The 27,587-nt window shown below is 38.1% G+C and overlaps 1 protein-coding gene across 1 annotated transcript in view; it reads right to left on the reverse strand.

Annotated features, from left to right (window-relative positions):
* Positions 1-27,587, reverse strand: part of Slc35f1 (solute carrier family 35 member F1) — a 374,177-nt gene that overhangs the window by 32,889 nt on the left and 313,701 nt on the right. The window contains exons 4-5 of the mRNA XM_076859791.2: positions 8,714-8,873; positions 1,487-1,643 (exon numbers count right to left, since the gene is read on the reverse strand). Of these exons, the coding sequence (XP_076715906.1) occupies positions 1,487-1,643; positions 8,714-8,873 (317 nt within the window). The remainder of the gene's footprint in view (positions 1-1,486; positions 1,644-8,713; positions 8,874-27,587) is intronic.

Raw genomic sequence — 27,587 nt, forward strand, 5'->3', positions numbered from 1 at the left:
AGATTCAGAAAATTTCTGTGCTTGCAGCTTTAATCAATTTTCTGATTGGGCATTTTCTAGAGTAGTAGTTCTCAAGGATAAAAGTATCTTAAAGTCATCTGGAGACTGTGTTAAAATACCACTAGAGAGCCTGATTCTGCAGGTCCAGGTGGGGCTCCAGGAGATGCATTTTGGACAAGCTCTCCTGCAATGCCAGGACTGCTGGTCTGAGGACCACATTTTGAGAACTACTCACTAGAGGAGGACCAGGAGGTGAGGTTGGCACCACTCCACCAGCACTGCTTTGGTGCCAGTGTGCCTTCAATTTTCCTATTTGCTAAACAAGCCTTTATTTGGCAACAAGTGTTCCTCAAAGGGCTCAGTCATCAATAATGGGCTATAACTGAAGCAAATGAGCACTAAATCTCGGAATATATATTTTGGATTCAAGTATAATAAGCCATAACATGAGCCATCCATCTACAGAACATTGGCTATGAATAGCTGATCTAGAAAATTCATTCTCCTCTCCCAAAGTTCAAACACCAAACTTAGGAACTTTAAAATGCCACCACACTTTCAAACTAAGTTCTTCTCAGATAGTCTTTCCCACCTCTATGCTTTGTTTGGTGAGTTTTTCACCAGTATTCAGGATGCCAAAATCTGGAGGCTGGCTAGAAATAGCCTATATACAAAATGTGTTTCAGGTGATGCCACATTATCTTCCATTAGTAATTTAAGATGTTGAACCAACACAATTACAAAATACTTGCTTTGCGGATAGAATTTGATGTGAGAATCAGTCATCTGTAGAAAAGGATTTGGTGAAATTAGACTGGAAGTTATACTACCATTCTTTACTTCTTACATGAAACTAAAATGTATGTTCTGTACTGATGGAAAATTATGATTTGACACTTATTCTCACAACAAATTGAGGTACTGCATAATTCATTAAGTGATGATTTATATGCACAAATTCCAGGATTATTACAGAACTTGTGCTTTTGGTTTTTTTGAAGCTTAATGAATATTGGGTTACACTTTCATGTTTTTAAGGAAGATGGAAATACTTAACTCTAAGAAATGAATTTGATATATGATCCATGGGCAATAAAAAACAAGTTTATAAAAGGGCAACTTACAATCAGAAGTTTCCTAGTGGTTATCGCTAGTAAACAGAATGTCCTTTTGTGGAAGTATGTGATATTTATGCTTAATTTTTCTACTTCTCTAAATAATTACATGCTTACTAGGTTGGGAGAATGGATGCATTTTTAATGCTTTCTTGAAAATTATTTTCCAGGCTTATTAAATGTTTTATAATTTATAGAAATTTGAGTAGTTTGAAGGAAATTTACTAATAAATATACTTTGCACATTTCATGAGACCTTTGGGAAGTTTGTGATTGCTTTTCTGCCTTGATTTTTATACTTTTAAGGACAAAAATTTTAAGAATAAGTTCCATTTATTTACTCCTTGAAATTTTTGTTATTTTTTACTCACAATTGGATTCCACTGAAAAATGCACCAAAGAGACCAATCATTCCCAGGAATTCCACTCGGCTCAAGGTTCGGATGATGTATTCTTCCCAGACGTTAGAGATACCATACAGCGTGGCTCCACCTAAGACCAGAAGGTCCCCTACCAGCTTATTTTCCCCTAGGAACCAAAGAGAACAGAGTGAGCCTCATTAAAAGTTTCTTAATAAGGGAATTGGCTGCAGCAAATGGAACTTTCTTTGCCCATTCTATTCTGACATTTTTATATGAAGTCCTGCGATTTCCAGTTGAGATGGAGTAAAGATTTTTTATCTGTACTCTCTCTCACTCAGTGTGTTCTGATATAAAAAAGGTTTCCTATCTGGACACAACCAGAAGTTTTCCCTAATCAAGAAGGGGACTCAGTTCTTTCAAATTGATTCTCTCCATCAAGTTCAATGTCTGCGGTCCAGTTATGTGTCTGTGAATACATGCTGATGTGTGCATGTGTTCTTTTTGTTTCAGAGAAGTGAACCTGGCTTAGAACAAATAGGATCAATTTCCTCCCCTCTGCTCTACATGGTGAGAATAAATAGAACAGAGCAAGCAATACTACATTTTGACCATGGGCAAAATGTGCACATACATGGACAATGAGATTAAGAGGATTTATGAGCTGAAAATTTTCAAATCTCCTGAAGAAAATAATGTATAATGCACTATAACGTTAATATTTTGCTTTTTTTCCATCAAAAAAGTAACTTGTTTTAAACTCAATTTTGTTTTGAGTCCAATTTTTAATGCATGTTTTCCCAGTATTTCCTGTAATTAGGTAAATTCTTTCTACTCCAAGAAGGGTGGAGGTAGGGAACAGGGAGTTGAATCAGCAACACACTAATGGGCTCTGTACCCACATGGTCTCTGGCTCTGGGCTGCAAGAGTTGGCAGGCCAGAAGCTTAGCCGATGTGGCACTCTGGGGCAATGTGAGATGTGCGGATGAGAAGGTGCTCATTCTAGCATGATTCTCAGGAAGGGACTCACCTGGACTAGCCTTGGATTCCCAGATTAGTTGAAACAATCTAAAACTGTAGAACTGGGCTCTCAATTGGGAGCACAGGGCATATTCTAGGTAGAGGTTTCACATGAGAGCCTCTAGGCAGGGCTTGAAAGAACTCTGTGTGGTCACCTTGGAGCATTGGGTATCTCCTCTAAATGGTGCCACTTTTTCTGAGGCAACATCCCATTCCTGGTAGGGATTGGGGAGAAAAAGGAAGAGACTCTGAAAGGCAACAGTTTGCAGAGTCTATTCTCAAGGGAGTGGAGCTGAGAATGAAATTGTAAGGGCTAGGAGCTTTCCCTGGGTCCCTGGGGAGCTAGTCATTGCTATCCAGCAGATGAACTGAGAACTTAATGAGGTCTTGAGTGAGAAACCAGACCAGGTAGAAGGTCCCTGCAGGCATCTTCTGGGGAAGTTAGGGTTGCTATGACAGAGTGTGAAATCTTCAGCAAGCTTTTTATGTGTCAACTAAAAAAAAAAATGACAAACTTTAAGTAGTTCATTTGAGGAACAACTCATAAAATATACCTATAGCCTGAATTATAATGAACACAATTGAGTGTCTTTTCATTCAGGAGACATTTAAGAATCTTGTGATGACACAAAGTCATTATTATGAAAATCACTTATCATTATACTAGGGGAGTATGAAAGGTCTACTTAGTAGAATTCTTGGTCAATAAAGTTAAATTTAAATGACTGGATTAAGGAAAGCTAAATCATAATGAAATATTTTAGTGGGAATTAGGAGAATATCAATTCTACCTTTTAAAAACCCTAAGAAGACACACTGTTTTGGTGAACAGTCTTACCAATTTTTTTCAAATTTCACATTTGTATAGCTGTGGACTACTCCGTGAACTGACCTTCACTATAAGAAATGTATTCACCAGTACTTTGAGTCCCAATAATTCAGTGATAATTTTGGATAATATGAATTCAATTCTGTGTAAGTGCAATTTCAGAAATATTTTCAAAATTACCAGTGATAAAAAGATAAAATAATATTTATTAGAATTTTAACTATTAATTATATTTATCAGTTTGTAAGTAATTCTGAAGTGGATCCATGTGCATATAGCATATGCTATAATTTGAATCTTAAATGTCCCCCCAAGGTCCCTGTGTTGAAGGCTGGGTCCCCACCTTGTGGTGCTTGCTATGGAGAGGGGTCAGGGGGCATGGAACCTTTAGGAAATGTGACCTAGAGGAAGGAAGTGAGGTAACTGGAGGCGTGCCTTTAAGGGGGGTATTGAGACCTAGCCCCATCCTCTTATTCTCTTTGCCTCCCTACCACCATGAGGTAAAGGGGCCCTGTCCACCATGTGCTCCTGCCATGATGCACTGTGCTACCACAGGCCCAAAGAAACAGGACCAATGGGTCAAAACCTCTGAAACTGTGGATCAAAATAAACCTTCCTTTTTGAAGTTGATTTATCTCCAGTATTTGTTACATTGATGCAAAACTAACATGGCATGTTTGAAAATTTAGTTCATTAACCAGTACATTTTTTACAACCATATTATATAATGAACTGCTTTATATAATAAGGGAACTAATATTTTGCATCTAAAATTTGTGTCTAATTAACTGGAAATCACTATGTTCTACTCCATATTTTATGAAGTTAATGTAGTAGATCCTGACATGGTGGTACTAGTTCATTAAAAAAGTTTCATGGGTTAACACTATGCTTAGGAAAGCTATCATCTCTGTGTGCATAAAGATACATCAAGTGATAACATTTTCCAAATTTTGAGTAAATGGGAACATTTGAAATGATGAAATGTTCATCTAACCTGAAACTTCTCTTCCTCCTTTGAATAGCGTACCATTGATATCTAGGCACTGACTGTTTTCCACTCCATGCCTGTGACTTGTTAACTTCCTACCTGTTCTCTTACAAATAGGGTTGAAGGGCATGGATTCTCACTTAGCTTTATATTCTGAGAATGAGTCATGGAAAATTATTCTCAATAAATGTCTAGGTGAACTGAGCTCACTGAAAAAGTCTGAATTCAGGTAGAGTTGGGAATAGTCACAACTTTGTCACTTACTAACTGAATATAATATTGGTCTAACTACAAGGTCTTTTAAAAATGTGGTTATTGTGAGAAAAATAATACATGTAAAATGACTAACATAGTATCTGACACTAAGTGTTCACAAGTAGTAGCTAAAAAGTGAATCAATCATTCCCTTTGGAAAATCATCTGTCTCTTTGTGTTGGGCCTTTCTCATTTTGGATTACTCCTTAATTCTAATCAACCGAGTCATAATTGTTTTTCAAGAATTGGTTTTCCAATTATTAGCCTTTGCTTTTTTTTCCCCATCCTGAGATAGGATCTTATTATGTTGCCCAGGCTGCTTTCACAAACCTCCCTTTCAGCCTCCTGAATAGTTGGGATAATCGTCATGTACCACTGCACATGGCTTCCTTATTAGATTTTTGTTTAAGCACCAGAAATATCATGTTTGGAGGGATATTTGTGCACATATGGTGGTAGAAGGAGAAGAGAAAAGGTTGTTAAGATCTAATGGTAAGTTATACTATCCTGGAATACTGAAGACTATTAGTACAACCCATGTAAAGGTCCTCATACCACTGAATACATTTGAGTCTCAAATACTGGAATCATTTGTTTTGTTTTTCTGGAACTCAATTTGAGCTCCAAAGTCTGACATCTGGGGAATTTTCTCCACTCTGGGCAATTCTGGAAGTTGTTCACCCTAATTTACTATATTAATGCAACTATATATTTCTGGCTAGATTTCACATCTGGGCCAGATGATTTAATAACAGGCACTCTTACATAAAAGTTTCTTATCTTCTCTGAGCTTTGATTTCTTCAGCTGCAAAAAATGAGAATAAAAATTCTTTGCACAGTTAAGATTAAGATAATACAAGAAAGCACCTGGCACCAGTGGGCACTTGACCAAAATGTCACTTTTATTTGTGTCTAATTATCTGGCTCCTTGAAAATACTTTCTTTCCCTTGAAATATACATAAAATTATGTCTAATAAAATTGTTGTTATGGGTAACTAACATCTTTGATAAATGAACTAAATGCAATGAATGTATTATGGTAGAGAATATTCTGAAGGGCAAGAAACTATGTTTTATAACAAGGAGCTATTTTAATTGTATTTTGTTTTAATCCTGTTACCTTCCAACCTTCTCTTTTATATCCATAACTTTTCCCAGGGAGTTAGAAGTCATGGAGATATGTCTCTTGAGCTTTCCCAAGCCATTTTTATGCATTCCAACATATATAATATTCTCAGGAGCAACTTCCCTTGCATCTCTCCCCCAGCCCACACTGGTAACAGCAGTGATGATCTATCAGAAGGGGACTTTAATACTGACATGGAGCTCAGATGGCACAAAGAGGATATATATATATATATATATATATATATATATATATATATATCTCCTTGGAAAATAATGATCAATATTTACTGACCAACTTGGAAAAGGCACCTCCTTTCATGTGAGCTCAAAGGTGTGGGAACTTCCTAGGGCGGGTGCTTAGTTTCTGTGATGGGCACGGAAGGAGAACACAAGTGTCATTTGTGTCTTCCCACTATGTATGCCACTCACAGGCTAAAAGGCAGGGTCTCTCTCCCAGGCCATGATTAGATGCCTGCTCTTCACCTCTGTCTACAGAAGGCAGACTTGATGGTCAGGTGTCTACACCAGCACATCCCAGGTACATCATCCTAAGCCCTGACATTTATGTTTTGTATCTGGAGGGCCTGATGCCATTTGAGAAGCCTCCTTCAGAAAGGTTAAATCCAATGAGGAATTCCTAGATAGTGGGTAAAGAGACATGCTGACAAAGCAGAATTAAAGCAATTACCTTAATTATAATGAGGTCAAAGTAACCGAATGGGCCAAAATCAATGCGCTGGGGGGGAGAACTGCCAAAATCCCAAGTAAGGTGAAACATGGATTAAACAACATTAAAAAAAGGTCAGATGTTCTTTTATCCTATGAGAGGCCCCTGATAAAGTGATGATAATTAACATAGAGCTGAACACATCATTAAAGTTCTAGAGAGTGCCTGAAGTATTGTGGAAAAGCTCCGTGTCCTAGGCTAGTTAAATACAATTGAACCAACTCTACGCTAATGATACAGAAAAAGGGGGCAGTGTATTTTTGATAATGATACACACCACTTTTAGGATAATATTGATCTCAAAATTAATGTGGGGCTTTCCCTTCTTAAAAAATACTTTATATGATAGCTTAAATTGCCACCAAATTTTATATTTTTATAGAAGCAAAGTATATCCAAATGACCCCTTTCATCCTATATCTGGGTTGGCCTTAAAATATCATCCCATGTACTTGGTCACCATTTCAATAGCACAGAGGGGCTCTGTGACAATAGTTTAATTTTTGTTAACACTGGTGCTTTAGATGTCACAAAGGCAATAGTGCTGTGGGCCTGACTCACATGGGCAGATGAAATACCACTTGATGTTTTAGCCATGTCCACATTAAAAAAGAAAAAAAAAATGACCATTTTGAAAAGGTCCTCAAGGACTTACTGTCTTTTATTTAAGTTGTACTACTTTTCTAACACTTCTTTTGAAACCAGAAAACATTTTTTTAATAGGATTAGTGGTGTACACAATCCATGTTAACATTAGAGGCTTAAATATTCAGATTTATCAGGACAAGTGGTCTCCTTGACTGTGGAATGTAAGATGATGGCCAGGATGGCCAGGATTGGTAGAAAGAATTTTTTTTTTTTTTTTTTAAGGATACAGAATTCTTCTTAGTCTGTATTTACACAGTACCCAGAAAGCTGAGAAAGTGTTTTTAAATTGGAACTTTAGAACTGGTCACATTGCATCAGACAAAAGTACCATCTGATTAGTTCAAAAGAGATTATTCATATCGAGATCACTGATGACGTGTAAAGACATAAATTTGGCCCTTTGATCCGGTATCTATTGATATGCTTGGAATCAGTGTTTCACAGGGGAGAACTGGAAAATGCCAGAGTGTGTACTGTTAGACATCTGTCTGTTGAGGTGGAGATTGATAATGTTGTTCAGGCTGCGGTCCTAGGAGGCCAAGACTGTCCCTCTTTTGCTCTGTCTTGTGTCGTTAGCCCCCAGCAACAGAAACTTTGGGGTCTAGTTCTTGCTGTCCCAGCTCTGTGACTTTGGTTGCTCTTATATGTCAAATATAAAGAAGCTGAACAAGGTCCTTTCTTGCTCTAAAGTTCTATGGGGCAACATAAATGACATCATTTTGGAGACTTTCTATGACCTAGTCTCATAAAGTGCAATGCCCCAATTTTTAGTTTTTATTATCTAATTTCCTAAGAAGAAAGGGCAATTCCAAGAACTATAAAAAAGTAGAGACTTTCTATCCCATGCTTGATGTTAACAGAGGCAGTCATTTTTTTTCGTGTTCCCCAAACCCTTCTGTATTACAGGATCTTGGTGTATTTTAAAGAATTACAATGCTTTTTAAAGTATCTTCTGGAAATCTCTTGCATCGGGGTTTCCCAGTAGGTTCACAGAAATCTGATGAGTTAATCATGAAGCTTCATCTTATGAATCATGAAACTTCACCTGCAAGCTGTGATTAATATCAGTAGCCCCTCCCTCACAACAAATAAACAAAAATCCATGCAAGAGGAGATGGTACATAGCTCTTCCTTGTAAAGATATCCTACACTCCTGATCTAGCCTCTAAAGGTTAAATACCCACACTTATGCTAAAAAGCCATAAGTTTGAAAGCCCAGTCTTTCTGTGGCTTGGCAGAGGAAGGGCTGGGGTGTGGGGGAGTAGGGAGGAGTGTGGAACACCCTGTGCTCCTAGAATGAACTATCTCATGAAAACACCTCTCTCTAATCAGCTGGTCTAGGCCAGTAGCTTTGGCTTCCCAAATTTCCTCTGAGTAGATGGTAACTCCACTTTAAGCACTGTCTGCAGGTTTCTGAATTCACCTGCAGGCATAATGCCCCCTTCATTCACTCGAGAAACATTTATTCAGTACTTGCTGCATGCCAATATTTTAGGTGTGGGGAACAAACAAGAATAGGACACAGACACTGGCAAGACCAGGTTCCTAAGATCCTTGTTTCTCCCAATCACAAATATTCCATTTCTTGCTTTGGTATCCCCTCCAGAGGTCACCAACCTGGTGACCATCTAAAGACTCACCTGCTCCCTGATGCCTTCCCACGAGCACATCCGCTCCTACCATGCAGCCCATTCCCAGGATGCAGACAACAATGCCGATGAAATGCACAGCCTTGTACCGGATCAGCAGGAAGAACCAGGAGAGCAGAATCACCACTGGGATCACAAAACAGTCCAGGAGCTATTGGAGGGAGGAAGGTACATAAGAGGAGGTTCAGGAGTGCTGTACTTGTCACTGAGGAAGCCATGTCACTAATTCAGCTCTGTAGAAAGTATTTCCCCTGAACCTGAGTTTTTATGTAGAACCAGAGCTGATTTAGTTAAAACAGAACTAAATGCAAGTTAACTTTTATTCTTCACTTAATTGTAAACATCCCATGAGCCTTGAGGGAAAGGAGAAGGCAAATCAATAAGGCAGGTGGGCAGTGAAGTTTCTCCTGCCCCTTCTGTGGTGAGGGCAGCATTGCCTCCCTCTTCTTCAGAGCCCTGGTGGTCTCCACTGGAACACTGAGGCACGCGAGGAAAGATCCAGTCATTTTACATGATTCCATTACTTTAGGAGCAGATCTCAGAATGGAAGGTGAGGGTATTAGAACGTTTATTTAATTTAGAATTTAGACAGAACTTGAACTTAATTTCTCCCAGACAATTGTCTCCCTACTACCAGTAAGAGTTACTTAGTCTGTCCTTGTCATTTTACTCTTAAAAGGAAGAAATGCTGTGCCAGGTGCAGTGGCACAGGCCTCTAATTCTAGCAACTCAGAAGGCTGAGGCAGGAGGATCGCAAGTTCGAGATCAGTCTCAGCAACCTAGCAAGACTCTGTCTCAAAAATAAAGCAGGCTGGGGATGTAGCTCAGTGATAGAGTACCCCTGGGTTCAATTTACAGTAGAGAGAGAGAGAGAGAGAGAGAGAGAGAGAGAGAGAGAGAGAAGCAGAGCTCTAAATATTAATACAAATATTAGTCTTAAAGCTTTATAAATAGATTTAAATATTATTGTTTTGAAAAGTTTGAACAAAAAGTAGAAAAATAACTTTGACTTCATTTTTATGCACAAGAAATTAGATTCCATGTGACACGGAAGCCCCCAGAGTTGGTGCAGTTGCCTCGATCACATAGAGATGTAACATGGTGAAATGAGAAGATCCCACATCAAGAGTCAAAAGACCTGAATTGGTGAACTAGGGCCTGACTTGTTGCTGTATCCCCTTGGGTATAAAAAACTCAGAAGAAGCTCCAGATTCTTATTAGAATGAAGACAACAATTCCACCAACTTTCCCCAGGGATCGTGTGAAGCTCAGAGATAATACATAATCAAAGTATTTTGTACAGTGTGAGACGCTCAATGCCTGTCTATATCCTGCTTCCAAACATGTTCTGTGCTGCATAGAACTAACTCTCAATGTCACCCCTGGAAAACACTCTGGATACACTAACCAGGGCAGGGTCTACAAGAGACAAACTAATGTCCTGTAGAACTTCAGACTCCATATGCCACAGAAGAGACTTGTGATTTGTCCTGCTGCCCCGTGCAGCTCCTTGCTAGAATCTTAAGCAAGTGACTTTATCATATAGCAACTAGCATGGGTAGTGATCCCCCATGCTCCTCCACTCTCATGGCCTGCATTCTATTATTGATCATTAAGTTCTGTCACTTCCACCTTTGAAATGTCTGTCATGCCTATTCCAGCCATGGTCTCCCACTTGTGCCAGCTACATCCTCTCCTACCTGCACCAAGCTCTTCCTTCCTGCCTCAGGGCCCTCACTCATGAATCCCCAGATTTTGTAATGTTGCATCTCAATTCTTCTTTTTTAAGAGATAGAGAGAGAGAGAGAGAGAAAGAGAGAGAGAGAGAGAGAGAGAGAGAGAGAGAGAGAGAGAATTTTAATATTTAATTATAATTTTAATATTTTTTTTTTTAGTTTTTGGCAGACACAACATCTTTGTTTGTATGTGGTGCTGAGGATCGAACCCGGGCGGCACGCATGCCAGGCGAGCGAAACCCCCGGGACCACTACTGCTTGAGCCACATCCCCAGCCCCATATCTCAATTCTTAAATGTCCTGATTCCTTTTCCTTCAGATCTGCACTTGGGTGTTGTCTCCTCAAGAAACCCTCCTGGATCTGTAGGTGAGGTCAGGTCCTGTTTGATGCTTTTGTTGCACTGTGCTTCTCCTTCATGCTGCCAGCTGCAATAGAACTGAATTAACATGGAGGAATTGGCATAATATCTGACCTCTCTCCTTACCTGGAGGTTCTACAGCCTGAAGGACTGTACTCCCACAGAGCAGAACACTGCTAGGATCATGAGAAGTATCCAGTAATAGTTATTGATCAAATATATATGAAGATTTTTTTTAATGATCAGAAACATCAAAATAGAGTCTCTAAAATTCATTAAAGGCTTGGATATTTGCAGAGTATCCCTGAATGTCAAAGTGATTTCTTGGCAGTGTGAATAGCACTCAGAATTCCCTCCATCCCCAAAGCATTTTTGTGACCTGAGCAGACCCTCATGCATCTCTAGGCACTGGTCTTCCCCTTTGCAAAATGAAACAATCACTCAGAATGGAAACCTGTCCCGGGGGTTGCTGTGAGATGATGAGGTTAAACTGAGGAAGCATCATGTGAATACTGAGCAGCACTGTGAGGCTGGGGCCTGGCCCAGAGGTTGTGGCTCTCCTGGAGGGACTCGGTGCAGGAGGTGGCAGCAGGTAGGATTGCATTGCAGCCCACAGTGGCTCACTGCACAGTTAATTAGCAATGTAAGTTAACGAGCCGACTTGATGTGGTAATATGTGCTGAGGCAGGTTTTACAACTGGCCTCAGATGCCGCTTATATATATTAGGAAATTTCAGTTTGTCAGTGAAAACTGTTCACTTAAGCACAAAACAGTTGGTGATTTGTTCTTAAAATTAAAAATGATTGAATCAAGTTGAAATTTTTTTTTGCTACATGCCTCACAACTGGGATTTCATTATCTGGCTGGAAGCCCTCAGTCAGTAGAGCTGAAGGTCTCCATTCCTGAATTATTGAGTGCAAACTAGGCCACTTTCCAATCTTCGAAGAGGGCTGAAGTGAGTCTTTTTGTTTGCAGTGTAATTAGAAACCTCCAAGCATTTGATATGTCCTGGGGTCTATTTCTTATTGGTTTTAGCTAGAAAATCCTTATTTGTGTCTGGTGGTCCTGATAGTCAGGGAAGATTTTTCAGAAAGAAGGGAAAAAAAGCAGACAATCAAGCCAGGGTTTCTGGGACATTTGAATGAGGGAAGGGTGGTGCTCAGCATACAATGGGGCTTAGTAATTGGTGACTAAATGAATTAATGAAGGGACAGACCTATAGTGTCAGTGACTGTCTGAACGGACATTAGAGATAATTGACATTGATATTGGCATTTGGAGGAGGACAGTTTTTCATTTTGGAAGAATGTCCCATGCTTTCTGCAGGGTATTTAGCATTGTTGGCCTTGTCTATTAAAACACTCCTACACATTTACAAACACCCCCCAGGGCAGTATCTCCCCAGTTTAGAATCACTGAGATTCCATCCTTTGAAAGGGGGGACAAACAGTCACAGGAGGTGGAGTGATGTGCCCAAGGTGCCTCATATTATTGGCATCAGCAGTAATTATACAAGGGCAATTTTATGGTATTTTATTGGAGGTCAATGACAGGAATATTTAATTGTTACAGCTGGAGGTCTCACCATGGCATCTGTAACTACAGATAAGAAACTGTTTGGCAGCTGTTGTTTAGTAATTAGGCTATTATTTTTTAGTGATTTTTAGCCTCCAGACTTTCCCCTCATGGTCTTATAGCATAAGACATACCGACAAAATAATTTTCCAACAGTTTTCTGGTGGCTTGACTTCTTAGCAAAAAGGGTTACTAGAGTAATAAAAGGGAGAAACATCCTAAATAGCTACCTACAACTGGGACTGTAAAAAAAGAAAAAGTAAACAACAACAACAATTAAAAAAAATTGACCTCTGCTTTTTTAGAAGATTTAACTATTTTATATCCATTTCTCTATTCAAAAAGAAAGGATAAAATATCACAGCAAAAGAAGAGATGAATAAATATTACTTTATAACTATCTTATAGCTCTAAAAAATCTCAGAGACCATTAAAAGTACTTCAGAAAGAAGAGTATTCCTTGTCCTTAGGTTTACATAATGTATTCTTTCTCTAAGGATTTAAACCAATTTTACTCTCCTTATGTCACAAACCCTCAGCTCAGATAAGATATGCCAGACAGGTCTATGATCCAATTATCTGATTTTATTGATAGAGACACTGAGGCACATAGTACATGATGGCTGGGGCAACAACTCTGAAGCCCTGGTAACAGCACCAGCATTATTATTTATACCTTGTAGTTTTACATAACATTTGCCGAAGGTTGCATTAAGTTCACACTTACAGTTATGTTATTAAAAGATAACATAATTTAACAATTATGTTATCTTTTAATCTTCATAACAGCCCTTTAAGGGAATTATGACTGAACCCATTTTTTTTAATGAGGGTTCAGGAGTAAAGCCATTTAGTATTAGAATTGGGGCTAAAATACAAGTTTCCCAACTCTTAGAATAGAGTTCAAGTGCACCTTCTAGTAGTTATAGGTCCAAGATGATGCTTTTAGGATAACAGAATATGTACTTGTGTGTGTGTGTGTGTGTGTGTGTGTGTGTGTGTGTATGACTGTGGTATCATTAACTCTCTTCAATATTTCTCCTTTTTTTTCTTTTCCACTTTAGCTTATTTCTGACCATCTGTATATTTCCCTGCAGTCTTGGTTGTGGCCTGGCCTACACACACCATCCCTCCCCTCCTGCCAGTGTCCCTCAAGCTTCTTTCCTTTGACCTGCTACTTCCATTTGGTAGTACTCCCTAGACCACCTTGTATTCTCCTTCAGACACAGATACTTCTTTTTAAATTTCTATTTATTTACTATTAGGACATCATAATTATACCTAATAGTGGGATTCATTGTTCCCTTTTCCTCTATTCCTCCCCACTTCCCCAGGTCCCAGTCCTCTACACTACTGGTCTCCTTTCTATTTTTATGAGACTCCCCTCCACATCTTTTTTTTTTTTTTTTTCCTTTTTCCTCTTCAGCTTCCAAGCCTCTGCATCTCTGCATTGTTGGTGGGTATCCCCAGTTGTATCCTGGTCTTGCAGAGTATTTTCTAAGTCTCTGGTTCACAGGAGGATGCATTCCAAGTATGAGATTCAGGGAGAGGCACAGGCCCTGGAACAACTGCATGAGGTGGAGGTGGAGGGTTGGCTCTGCTTAGCAATTCCACCAGGGGCATATGGTCTTTGCTGAGCAAATTCTGGGACATCCTCTCCCCAGACGGGTGGAATGGGGAGGTCTAGGAGAAGGAGATAGAGGAAGTCTGCTGAGCCAGCAGTGTTCTTGCCTCATCCTTGCACAGATTAGGTGCCAGCTGCTCCTGCTGTATGGCTCCAAGAGGACGCTTCCACTCTCTATAGGATTCTCATCCTCTTCTCTTATTTCCCTGGCTCTTTCCTGTTGAGTCTCTTCCAAGTCCTGCCCTAAGATGGCTCTACATGATAGCCAAGCCTACACTCAAAGTTGACCTGCCCAAGCACCTGTGGGCACATTGGCCCCACATCTTCTCCACTTGCATACAGTCTGTTGCTCTGAAGTTGTGCACTTTGATTTAAATTTCTACAAAATTTGTTGGAGGAAAGCATGTTTTGTTTATCTGTCATACTATATATGACCTTTTGTGACTGAGTTCTATCACTCAGCATAGTGTTTCCTGGTTCAAACATATTATAGCCCATTCCATTCTTCTTCATTGCCAAACAATATTGAATATACCACATTTTGCTTACCATTCACCTATTGATGGACATGTAGGTTGCTTCTACTTTTTGGATACTATGAATGATTCTGCAATGAACGTTGGCACAGGAGCTTTTGTTGGCAAACATGGGTATCATTTCTTTAGTTTAACTCCGTATTTAACATTTTGAGGAACTGCTATACTGTTTTATAAACTGGCCACACCATTTTACAACCACACAAGCTATATAGGAGGGTTCTAATTTCTCCACATCCTTGACAACATTTTTTTCCCTTAGATTTTAGCCATCCTTGTGGATGTGAAGTAGTATTTCATTATTAATTTTAATTTGCATTTTCCTAATGACTAATGATATTGAGAATTTTTTAACATGCTAGTCATTTTTATAACTTCTTTGAAAAAAACTTTCTATTCAAATCATTTGCCTATTTTTAAATTGGAGATTTAAAAATATTTCTTATATTTGAAATCATTTTCTATTTTTACACATTCTTATTTGTTGCCAGTTCTTCTTCAATATAAATGATGTTTAATGATGTAAACCTGTGAGTCTCTAAATATTTCCTTATGATAAATTCCTAGCCATGAAGTTATGGTTTACAGACAGTTAACTAATTTCTTAAAGCATACCATCAAATGTTTTTCCAGAAAGTTAGTGGCCATTTATTTGACCAGTCTCAATACTGAATATTCTATTTTTACTTCTGTACTCCTATCAATTTGTGTATTATCTTTTTTACAAGTTGCCAATTTGTATCAAATCAGATATAAAATTTTACTTTTAAAATTTTTTTTGTGATACTGGAGACTGAATTCACAGTTTCCTATATATTAGGAAATCCCTCTACCACTGAGCTACATCCCAAGTCCTTTTTATTATTTTATTTTGAGATAGGGTCTTGCTAAATTACCTGGGCTAGCCTTGAACTTGTGACCCTCCTGCCTCAATGTCTCTAGTGCCTGGGATTACAGACATGTGTTACCATGCCCTATTGAAATTTTACTTTTTAAAAAGATTAGCTATGTGATCACTGATAAAGCAAACCATTTTTATCTAAATATTTATGTAATTAATATTTTTTTAGAAATATCTATTCATGCATGGTCTGAGTTCATTTCTTTCTAATGAAGTAGTATTATTACTGATCCATAAAATTCTTTATATATCAAGGATATTTGTTAAAATATTTTTATAATTTTTTAAACATTTTTGTTTATGATGCTTTTTAAAGGGCTTAAATATTTATTATTCCTAAGCTTATTTTCAGAAATTTCTTTTCTTTCCCCCAAAGCAGCTTAGTTACCTAATGTCCTTTTAGTTATTTATGTATTTTTTTAACATTTAAAATTTTAATTTATCTAGAATATTTTGTGCGTGAAATTTAGGCTAATGTCTAACTTTATTTCTTATTATAGCAACATTATTTGTTGAATAATGTGTCCTTTCTCTGACTGTCTATTGTATTTTCTCTACGGTGTTTCTTATACATTCAGATCTGTTTTAGGGCCATGTTATGTACCATATTATCAAGAGTCTCATGTCGCTTTAATTGCTGTAGATTTATAAATACATTTTAATGTTTTCTAATGCAAATTGGTTTTCATTGTTCGTTGTTTTCAAAATTATATTGGCTATTCTTATCTGTTTTTTTTTTTTCAGATGAAATTTACCATCATATTTTCCAGTCTTCACCTCTTTCCACACACTCCAACTTAGAAAAATTCAAAAAACATTTATAGCATTCTTATCTCATTGTCAAATGTTAAATAAAGCCTTTGTGGACAAATCTATGCTTTTTTCCCCCAGATTCTTTTTCCTCTTTTGGTACTAGGGATTGAATTCAATGAACTGAATTCAACCACTGGGGCCACATCCCCAGCCCATTTTTATATTTTATTTAGAGATAGGTTTCACTGACTTGCTTAGGGCTTTACTAAGTTGCTGAGGCTGGTTTTGAACCTCTGGCCTCAGCTTCCCCAGATTATAGGCATGTGCCACTTACACCTGACTTTTTTTTTTTCCCCAGATTCTTACAGAAATTTAAGTGAAACTTTGAATTTCAGTATTTGCATTTATTATACTTGTCAGAAAATATCAGATGGGTATAAATTATAATTTTCATGTCAGACAAAGAAGATAGAGGGTTTATATTTATGCTAATCAAAGTAGAAAATGTAGGTAGTCACATTGCACTTAAATGTTATATTTTAACCTACTGTTAAAATTTTATATAATGCACTCAAAAAAGTTATCTAATGGCCAAAATATAAATGACATTTATTTTATTTTTGGAAAGAATAAGTCATTTTGCCTCAAGAAAAAAGAAACAAAACACCAAATCATCATAAAGTTAGTATATTGTGGTGTTTGGTATTTTCTGACATACATGCTCTATAACATGGATGACATTGACAAGAAAATCTATACAACTAAAAAGGGAGAATTGTTCTGTAAATTAATAGCAGGCATTTCAGGAAATCTCTGTTGCATTCTCATTTTGTACTTACAAATGGAAAAACTTGGCATGACTTGTCCTGTGTCTTCAATTTATGGCCCTTAACTATCTTCAGAAAAGCTGAATGTAACATTTTGTTTATATTCTGATAAAATGTCTATTTAGAGACTGTCCTTTGTGACTAAAATGCTCATATTCTGCTTTCTTCTCTTATGTTCAGTGCTTGTGGTTCCAATCACTCACTTCTCCAGAATCTAACCAGCAGAGAATAATACCTTGCTCCATTTGAAACTGCCATTTGTGTAAGTCAAATTGGTTGAATATTGGCAGTTTCACATGTTCGCCTAAAAGACCCAAGAAAGCATAATGGAAATCAAATACCAGCTGTATTAATGTTCAGCCTGGTTTGGAAAAGGCAGTATTGCTTCCCATCTTTAGCTACAATTTTAACTTTACCTAAGCTTGTAAGTACATCTGCTGGGAGAAAGGGTCATTGGGTCTTGCACACTGTCTCAGGGATCTTTGATCCTTAACAACTCATAAAGCCAGCAGAAATGAAGCACTCTGAAGATTGTTTCTTCTTCTTCTTTTTTTGTTTTTGCTTTAAGGCATCAAAATCCCACTAAAATGAATGAATTAAAAAATGCAACATATATATACAATGGAGTTTTATTCAGCCATAAATAAAACCAAAATTTGCAGGAAAATAAATGGAACTTGAGAATCTATGTTAAGCGAAATAAGCCAAACTCAGAAAGTCAAGGGTTGTATGTTTTCTCTCATGTGGAAGCTAGAGACGAAAGAGAAAAAGAGATGTGGGGAAGGGGAGCCCATGGAAATTGAAGGGAGATCAGTAGAGTAGAGGGAAAAGACCAGGGGAGGCAAGAGAGGAGGGAAAGGAGAAATATGGGGAAAATACTGGCCAAATCATATTGCTATATTGCATGCATGTAAAAAAATGGAACAACAAATCCCACTATTATGTACAACTATAATGCACTAATAAAAAATATGGGGACTGAATTAGATATTTTCCCTTTGGGGTGGATCACATATGTAAGGGAGAGAGTTTCTCACATTCATTCAGCTTGGGGAAGGGGATGGAAATCTTCCCTGATCTGGTGGTATCGTGGGAGTTCAGGAACTTCTCCATATTCCCTCTACACCATGCTTGGTTTAGGTGACATATATGTTCATGTAAAATTTCATTTCTTGATCAAGGATCTACATATCATAATATTAGACATAAAAATCTCTGAAAGAATTTATAGGAATAAAATGTTAATATTAGTTATCTTTGAATGGGATAACTGATTCTTCACAAGCCCAAGGCCCAAATTCTCTATGGTTTTCAAATTTCCTCTCTTGAATATATACTACTTTCAAAAACAACATGTTATGAGAGAGTAAAAATCTACCAGTCAGATCAGTCTTCCTCTAGGGAAGTGGATGGTTTACATATTAAAAAAAAAAAAAAACACCAAACCCAACTGTTCCCATTTCTGTAGAGCATAATGAGGTGACCTCATCCCTCAGTCAAATGCTCTCTGCCCAAAGGAGACTTCTTCACCAGCCTTCAGCTCCTCATTATCGCTCCCCTCCAGCTATTCACAGGCCAAAGCTCCCTGACACAGCCCAGCTGTCAGAAGCCGCACCTGAGGCGACTGGTAGGTGATTCCAGGAAAGAGAATTCCCCTCCTCTTCCTTTCTCTGCTTCTAATTGGTAATTCTCCCTGGTTTCTAACAGTGACATATATTTAAATTTTGCATCTCCAGTGAGTATAATAGAAGCATTAACAGGAAAGGATCTTTACAGAGGCAAACTTCAATAACACACACATACACATATGCACACAAACTCTCAACAAAAGTCCTCTTAAGGCTGACAGTCCAGCTGGACAGAGTAGACTACAGTTTGGGAAATGTACATTCACATGCTATCAAAAACCATTTCCATCCCACGGCCTGCATATGTAGCCCTCCCACAGTCATTTGAAAATCCAACCAGGAGTATGGTACCAGGGGATTGTAGCTTTCATCTGGTACAGTCTTTCCTGGAGACAACTACTGTTTCCCCTAACACCCTTCTCACCAGAGTTTTTCTTTCCCGGGTTATTTTATGCATACTATGCTCCCTTTGACACCATACCTTAGGCCTTAATGTTTATGTTTTACTCTCTTAAGATGTTTCTGCTAGATGAATATCTGAGTGGTTATAACCTGTCACTGCACTTACTACATGAGAGCCATTTGCCAGGAAATGTCCTATTTACACAATTTAGAAGTAGATTTTCACCAAACTACTTTTTTTTTTTTCCTACTGAGGAGGATTTTTGTCACCTTGTGCCTGTCATCAAAACTTCCCATTTGCTCAAGCATGTTCACTTTTCTATTTTGGTTACAGTGAGACTGTGGGGGAGAGGGAGAGAGAAAGACAGAGGAAACTGCCACGCACTGAAAATCTGGGACAAATACCTAGAAATCTAGGTGACCAGAAGACACAGATAATTAGACACAAGCTCTCTATCTCTTTTGTGGGGAAATATGCCTCAGGTGAGACCAGATTTGTCCTAGAGGAAGAATTCCTCCTGGGTGAGCATCACTGTGCTTCATCTGAACTTTAATTACCTTAAAAAGCTCCGATTGCCAGCAAACTGGACTCCAGAAGGAGAAAGCAAGGAATTAACATTTACTGAGTGGCTACTATGTGCCAAAAGCCGTGATAGGTTCTAATTTCCTCCATTTTTACAAAGGAAGAAGGATAGTTCTAAAGAGGGTAGATAACTTTCTTGAAGTCACACATAATATTTGTGAAGGGCCAGGGATCCCAATCCACTATTTCCTTACACAAAACAAGCTTAAGTAATACAGGCACAGGTAGCACAGAAACTACACAGGGTGCAGTTCTAATGAAGGCTGCTGAGGTCTCGTGCATTTAAATACAGCTGACTCTGATGCCATTGGAAAACAGTCATTGGATGGGAGTATTCCTCTACATTTTATATTTTAAAGACAATATAGGTTAGAAGACAATGTGTATGAGAATTAGAATCATTTGTTTTTAGCAGTGAGTCTCTGATACTGTGTGGCTATCTTGAGTGCTTTGCAGAAGTGGTCGCCTTAAGTCAGCCAAACCCTAACTTGTATTTTTTTTTTTATTTATAGGCTTTATGAGTATAAGAACATTAACGGTAACATTAAAGCAAGTACACATTTCAAAGCACATATTGAAGGAAATGAAAGTTTTCTGATAAAATATTAATTCTACATTAATTTTGCATTACTTTTGATTCCTCACACCATTAAACCAGCAGGGAGAAGCAATTTCAAAAGCTAGAGGAAAACATTTTGTACTTTTGTGGATCTATTTCTAGGTCTCACTCACTATTTTGATTTTGTTTAAAAAGAAGGCAAAAAAATCAGGTTTTTATCATCTTATACTAGTCGTTTACTTGTTCATGCATCAATTTTTGAATGCCTACTATGTGCTCAGTGTTGCTAGAGGTGCAGGTGATACCAGAGTGAACAAAATACTGTATGCTTAGGACCTGATGGACAGTTGCCAACAAACATTCACTTCTTTCTTGCAGTTCACGCTCAGTTTCTTTCCCTAAGGACTTGCCTGGCACTGAAGGTCACCCTGTCTTCTGTGTTTTGAAATCCTCCCTTCCTTCTTCCTCTGGAAGAAGCTACCCCACGCTCCAGTCGCTACCCCATGCTCCTCCTGGATCTTCACCCATTTTAACTGGCAGCTTTCCTTCACCATATTAGCACTTAATCTTAATGTACAATTGCTCGGTAGCTATTTGTCTTTCCCTCTTCACAGTCATACTGTAAAGGATTAATCCACAGTCACTGTCTCTGGCATCTTGGTCTCACCCATTTTACGAGCTGGTCCTCAAGTGATAGTGTGTCCTTATCCATGATCACCAATGCTGAATGCATGGCCAGTTTTCACTTCTTACCTTACAGAACCACTGCAGCATTTAGAATTTCTAACCACTCTCTCCTTGAATTTGCTCCTTCCTTGATTCATCTGTCTTTTTCTTTTCCCCCTCTAACCTCTCTGGCCCTTTCTTCTGTCTTTTGGGGGACTCATCTAGCTGGGTTATTTTTCCTCAAATTTGGTGCATCTGAGGGTTCAGTCCTTGGCTCTCTTATTATCACATTCTATATATGCAATTCTTGTTTCCTTCCCTGCCAAACTTTTTGGAAAAAAACTTGCATTCAGCCACTGTCTCCATCTCTCCAACATCCACTCGACACCTCCAGTCAGCGCAATCTGGTTTCTATTCCCTACACACTAGTAAAATTGCTCAAAAATACATTCCCTGCTTTTAATCCAGCAGATACATTTGAATCCCCACGTTAGTGCAGAATCTGACATTTCTTCCTTCCTCTGGTGCTCCTAACCCCCGTGCAGATCTGCTATGATGTACCAGAAATGCCTACCAGGCCAGCATGACTCAAACATACACCAGACTGTTCCTCTCCTGTGATTCCTCCCTAGGTGAATGGGACCTCTGGCGATTTAGTTGCTCAGGTGTGAACCCTGTGACCGACATCCACAGGTCACCCCTTCCCTCTTGAAGTACCTTCTTGACTTTGGTTACAGGACATATCACATTCTTTCAGTTTTCTTATCATGCTGGCTTCTCAGTCTACTTTCACCTGGATTCTGAATGTTGCCATGTCCTAGAGCTCAGTTTTGAGTTTCCTCTCTTTTCTACTTATACTCACTCCATTGGGGTCTTATTAGACCATGACCTTCAGCACCTTCTACATGAAAATGACAGCCAAGTTCACAGTTACAGTTCTCACCTCTTTGCTGAGCTCCATTCACATACAGCTAGCCAACTACACCAAGCTCTTTTGAAGCTTAAAATATATGACCAAAGCAGAACCCTTAGCTTTTCTGCTTCACATCTTCTCTTCCCTGTTTTCTTTGTTTCATGATATGGCATCACCATTCACCCAGTAGCTCAGGCCAATAATTAGGAAACCACTCTGACTCTTCTCTCCAACTTCCTCCATTCATCCATACAGATGCTCAGAAAATCCTGTTGACTTTTCTATGTACTTCTAGTCAGTTCCACACTTAGCATCTGGCTTTAAGCTACCATCAACTTTCAGTTAGTGGCCTCCTGTCTAACCATGTCCACTCCATCACAGTCAGTTCTCCCTGAGCAGCAGTGGTGCTATAAAAACACAAACCAGGTCACACACCAATCCTCTACTCTATACCTTCAGATCAGTGTCATAAGAACAGATTCAAACTCCTTTTTTTGACTTACAGAGACTAATATAATCTGTCTCCTAACTCTGCATCTCTTATTACTAGTAACTTCATTCTCTTTCCATTTCTTTAATGTGCAAGGCTTAAGATCTGCACTTTTTGTTTTTTACTATACTCTTTGCTCAAAATACTCTTTACATATTTTTTCATATTTTGGTCACTTGCATTATTGTGACAGAGATACAAAATGAAAACTAAGGATTCCCTGGAATGGAAACTTCGTGCCGGTAAGAAGAGTCTTTTCCCTGCCCTGTGTCTGGTGTGTGTGTGTGTGTGTGTGTGTGTGTGTGTGTGTATGCTCAACAAACATTTGCTCAGTGCATGAATAAAACAGTTTGGTTCTTCTTCACCCACATATCAAATAAGTAGTCTTTTCTTAGCCACTTAAATATCTTTAGAATATCTTCACTCATCCTGTCTGCTCCTTTGAGTTGAGACCATGCAAGTGAATTTTCTGAATTGCAAATGCCATCGCGTTATTCCTACAGCAGAAAACTTCAGTATTAAGACCAAAATCTCTGATGTGGATTATAAACTACTTTGTGATCTGTCTCTGGCTACTCTTCATCCTCTTCTTTGAACTTTTCCTCCTTGAAATTCCATACTGTCAGTTATATAAGAGACTAAGGTCTAGAGAATGGTTGTACATTACACCTAGAGTTGACATTACCCTATTGCACCCTTAAAATTTTAAGAGGGTAGAACTCATGTTAGATGTTGTAATCACAATTTTTAAAAAAATGAGTAAAAAACTAAAACAAAAAACTCCAAAACACAATAATGCATTAAAATATCTTCCTTCCTTCCTTCCTTCCTTCCTTCCTTCCTTCCTTCCTTCCTTCCTTTCTTTCTTTCTTCCTTTCTTTATTTCTTTCTACTTCTTTGCACATGCTTTTCCCCCTATCTGGAGTTCCCACATCCCTCTCCCTTGCCACCCCTTGTCATGGCCCATGCAGTCTTATTTTTCAGAGTTCATTTTAGAAAATGCTTCCTCTAGGTTCCCTGAGTCCAGATAAGGTGTCCCCAGAGGGGGTCCTGTATTTCCCTGGAATTTGTGTTTATCATGATAAAACACGATTACCTTCCATAAAGACAAGGATTTTTCTCTCGCATGTTCAGTTTTATCTTCTACAGTTAGGATGATGCTCAGTACACAGTATATCAGTATTTTATTAATTCATTTAAAAATATTTATAGAGCATCTTTCTATATGACAGGAACTGTCCTAGGAAATACAGAATCCAGGTAATAAAAAAAAAAAAAAATCCCTGTCCTTATGGAGCTTTTAATCATATATAGGAAAAGACAGGCAATTAAATAAAATAGACAGTATGTCCATGGTGATAAGGACTATGTAGAAAAAGAAAACAGGGTGGGGGCAGGGAGTGAGGAGATAAAGATTTTAAATAGGGTGGTCAGAGAAACTGAAATTGCATAAAGCTGCATTTCCTAGTTTCTGTCATTATTCTCTGGCCCAGATGGTGGCACAGTCCCTAGCCTACTCACAGAGCTTCCACCTAATGGCCCCAGAAGATGCCCAGTCATGCTCTGTCTTCCTGTTCGAGAGCACTTGAGTTAGAAATGAGCCCAACTCAGAAGTTATAAACAAGAGGAAAGAAAGGAGGAAGAGGGACTAAAAATAATTTCTCTGCCATTTTCTCAGATGTGGGTGTTTCTGTGAATTCTCATTGTCTGTGATTTTAAAAGTCTCAGCAGCTTTAAGACTGCACCCCCTTCTATCTTAGAGAAGCTCCCAGGTTTTTACTGATTTATGAACAAGCACATCTCCTCACATACATTGCCAAGGGAGACAGGATACAAAGTGGTTTTTGTTTTTTTTTTTAACTTTTTTTTTTTTTTTTTTAAGCACAAGAACTCTCTCCTAGTTTAACCATTTATTACAGTGGAATGCTGTGTAGTGATCAACTCAAAATGAGCACGTCTGTCAATGGAAGCTGTAAAGGCTTAGAAGTGTTCTGATGTGCATCTGTGCCTGGCAAAGAGCATCAGGTGGTCCTCCAAGGAACCCATCTAGGCAGCACTGAGGGAATTGGCATCTTTGTAACCACAGAGAGGGAATAGCTCCAGGACAGGATCCTTTTCTCAAACAATGGAAACATAGGCACAGATGGGCCAGGGAAACCTGCCCTTGTACCCAGGTTTGGGGATGGAAGCCCTCAAAGGGTCAGTGCCTTCAAACCTGCCTGGTGTTGGTATCTTTTTCCATTCAGGCTGTAAACATAGCATAGACTGGGTAGCTTATAAAGAACTATCTTTCTCACAGCTCTGGATGCTGGAAATCTAAGGTCCACTTGGTATCTGGGGAGGACTCATTTCCTGGTTCATAGATGACTGTTATTTTTGCTGTGTCCTCGAATGATGGAAGGGGAAGAAAAGGTCAATGCGTATCTTTTAAACAGAAGATATGAACAAGAATTCTTATTCCTAAGAGTTTCACCTTCATGACCTAATTACCTCTCAAACAAGCACTCCAAATGTCAATATGTTGTGGGGTAAGGGTTTCAATGCATAAATGGAGATTCACAAACATCAGTCAATAGCAGATAGGGAGGAATTAAATATCTCCAAATAATAGTGTTCTATTGCTGCTGTAATCAAGGACTACAAATATCATGATTTCATTTTCCAGGATAGGATCCTTTTCTCAAACAATGGAAATATAATCAGAGATGGGCAAATTTATCTCGTAGTTGTGAAGGTCGGATGTCCTAAAACCAAGGTGTTGCTAGGCTGTGATCCATTTGCAGATTGCAGGAGAGGTTCCCCTTCCTGGCCTTTGTCAGCATCTAGAAGTTGCTTGCATTTCTTGGCTTTCTCCATTTTCAAAGCAAGCAGTGTCCCCTCCTCCTCCCACTCTCCCCACCTCTGAGACCTGCTTCTGTTGTCAATTTCTTACTCTTATTCTTGCCCCTCTCTTCCAAGGACCTTTGTGATTTACACTGGGGTCACAGAGATAATTTAGGATAATCTCACTATCTCAAAATTATTAATTTAATCACATCTACAAAAACTCTTTTGCCATTGAAAGCAACATATTTGCATATTATAGAGATTAGAACCTTGACATCTTTAGAGGGACATTATTCTGCCTAGTACTCCAGCTACGTTCATGCATAAATAAAGGTAGGTCTTGAAAATAATGGAAGTTTTTTTTTTTTTTTAAAGGGAAGTAGAAAATTGCCACTTACTGAGCAAGGTGTGCAGGTGTTTACATATCTAATCTTCTGTAATGCACTGGAATTCATTCATCTGAACATGGTTGTCATTCAAGATAGTCACTCTGGAAGGTCATGGTTGTATTTTAATGAAGCTTTCATCACTCAAAACCATTTTGACTCTTTGAAATTGCCTTCCAAGCACTCATTAATGCAAGCAATTGCTCATTCTTTGAGGTTAGGTTTTATTATTTGGAAAGAACCAAAATGCTAGATTAAGCTATGCAATACTTTCTGGATCAAAAATGAATGAATGAATGAATGAATAAATAAATAAAAGGACAGATCATAAAGAAACCTACACGACTTAAAATTGTCCCTGAAGGACATTTCAAAAGGAGAAACTCTAAAACATTAGAATAAGGGTATAATATTAGAAGATAAGCACTTTGAAGGACAATATGGATTAGTGTATATGTTTTGCTATGTTTATTAAATCACTTTGTTTCTGTCTTATAAAATATTGTTATTATTTCAAGGACATTTTGGTTAAAAAGTAAAGATAACTTACATAGAAAGATGTTTTTAATGAAATCATTTTGAAATTGCTTATTTCTTAATTCTCATGTTGTATTCCCTAATTATAGAATCCATTCATTACAAACTAGCTCTTTTCAAGTCTATTATCTTTTCATCTTGTGTCCTCTAATTAAATGCTTTATAGGATATTGCATTTTTTTTTTAAATGAGCACAAACTAGATTGCTGGCTTTAAAAATCCTCAAACCTTGTATTCAATACAAAAAAATCTTTGATTTTCTCCTTCATCTCATTAATAATACTTAGTGTTTCGAAAACCAGGGAGCAACTTGCAGAAAACTATGAGAAATTATCAATTATTTTATAGATCTTTTGAGAAAGGCAGGGAGGGTGATTTGGAATAAAAACATGACTCTAAATTTCTCTGAAAAAATTTATGAAAATCACTTAAAGGACAAATCAACATGTTCATCCAATGAGTACACATTAATGGTCAGTATCTCAAAATGTGGCTAACTGGAAAACTCTGAGTTTCTTATTTAATTAACATTAGTTTTTTTTAAAAAAATAAAAGTTACTAATTAGTAAGATTCCAAGATAAAGAAAGAAATGAGTTTTAAATTTTTCTTTACTTTCCCATTACAAAACTTCAGATTTTGAACACCTCTCTCTCTCTCTCTCTCTCTCTCTCTCTCTCTCTCACACACACACACACACACACACACACACCCCTAGAGGCACACACTAAATCTACTTGTACTCCTTTACTTAAATGAATGAAACACTGATTAAAACTCTTCAGTTTGTACGTTTGCCCACCCTTAATCCCCCCAACTGTAGAGGGCATCCCTGTTGGAGGTTTAATATTGTCAATAGTGACAAATCCATCTGTGTAAAGAGGCTTGGGGAAACTGAGGCTGGGTTTCCTGTTCCTTCCTAGTTTTGTTTTCCCTATCTACTCTTACCTGTCAATCATGCCAGGGTAGGCAATTTAGCCACTTGCTCTGAGAATTTATATATGAAACTGTAATATAATACCAGGCTATAGGATTGTTGCGCTTTCTGGAAACTCAATGTATGGAAATAATACTTAAAGAAATAAGTATGAATCATTATTCATAGTACAAAATGATATTTGTATTTGCAAGAAATACTCTAGTTTATTTCCTAATGTGTTAAGAAAACAAATCAGGGCTGGGGATATAGCACAGTTGGTAGAGTGCATGCTTTACATGCACAAGGCCCTGGGTTCAATCCCCAGCACCACAAAAAGACAAATCATTTACAAAAATGTACTTGAAAATATTCTTTCAGGAGCATGTTCACTGCAGTCAGGGAAGTACATCTGTACCACAGGAGAAATTTTCCTGCATTTATATATCAAGCAATAGCATTCCAGAGCTGTAAGGTGTTTTTAGCCCCTGGTACTATGAAAACATGATTCCAAGTAGGATATTGCCACACTCGCTGGTACAATTCCCCCTAATACTTTTACTCTAAAATAGAGTGGGTTGGAAAAATTTTGTTCATACCTAGGAGTAACCTCATTAATCTTTACAAGATTTCACCTCTATTGACCGGC

This window comes from Callospermophilus lateralis, chromosome 6 (assembly GCF_048772815.1).
Source record: "Callospermophilus lateralis isolate mCalLat2 chromosome 6, mCalLat2.hap1, whole genome shotgun sequence".
In the NCBI taxonomy this organism is placed as follows: Eukaryota; Metazoa; Chordata; class Mammalia; order Rodentia; family Sciuridae; genus Callospermophilus; species Callospermophilus lateralis.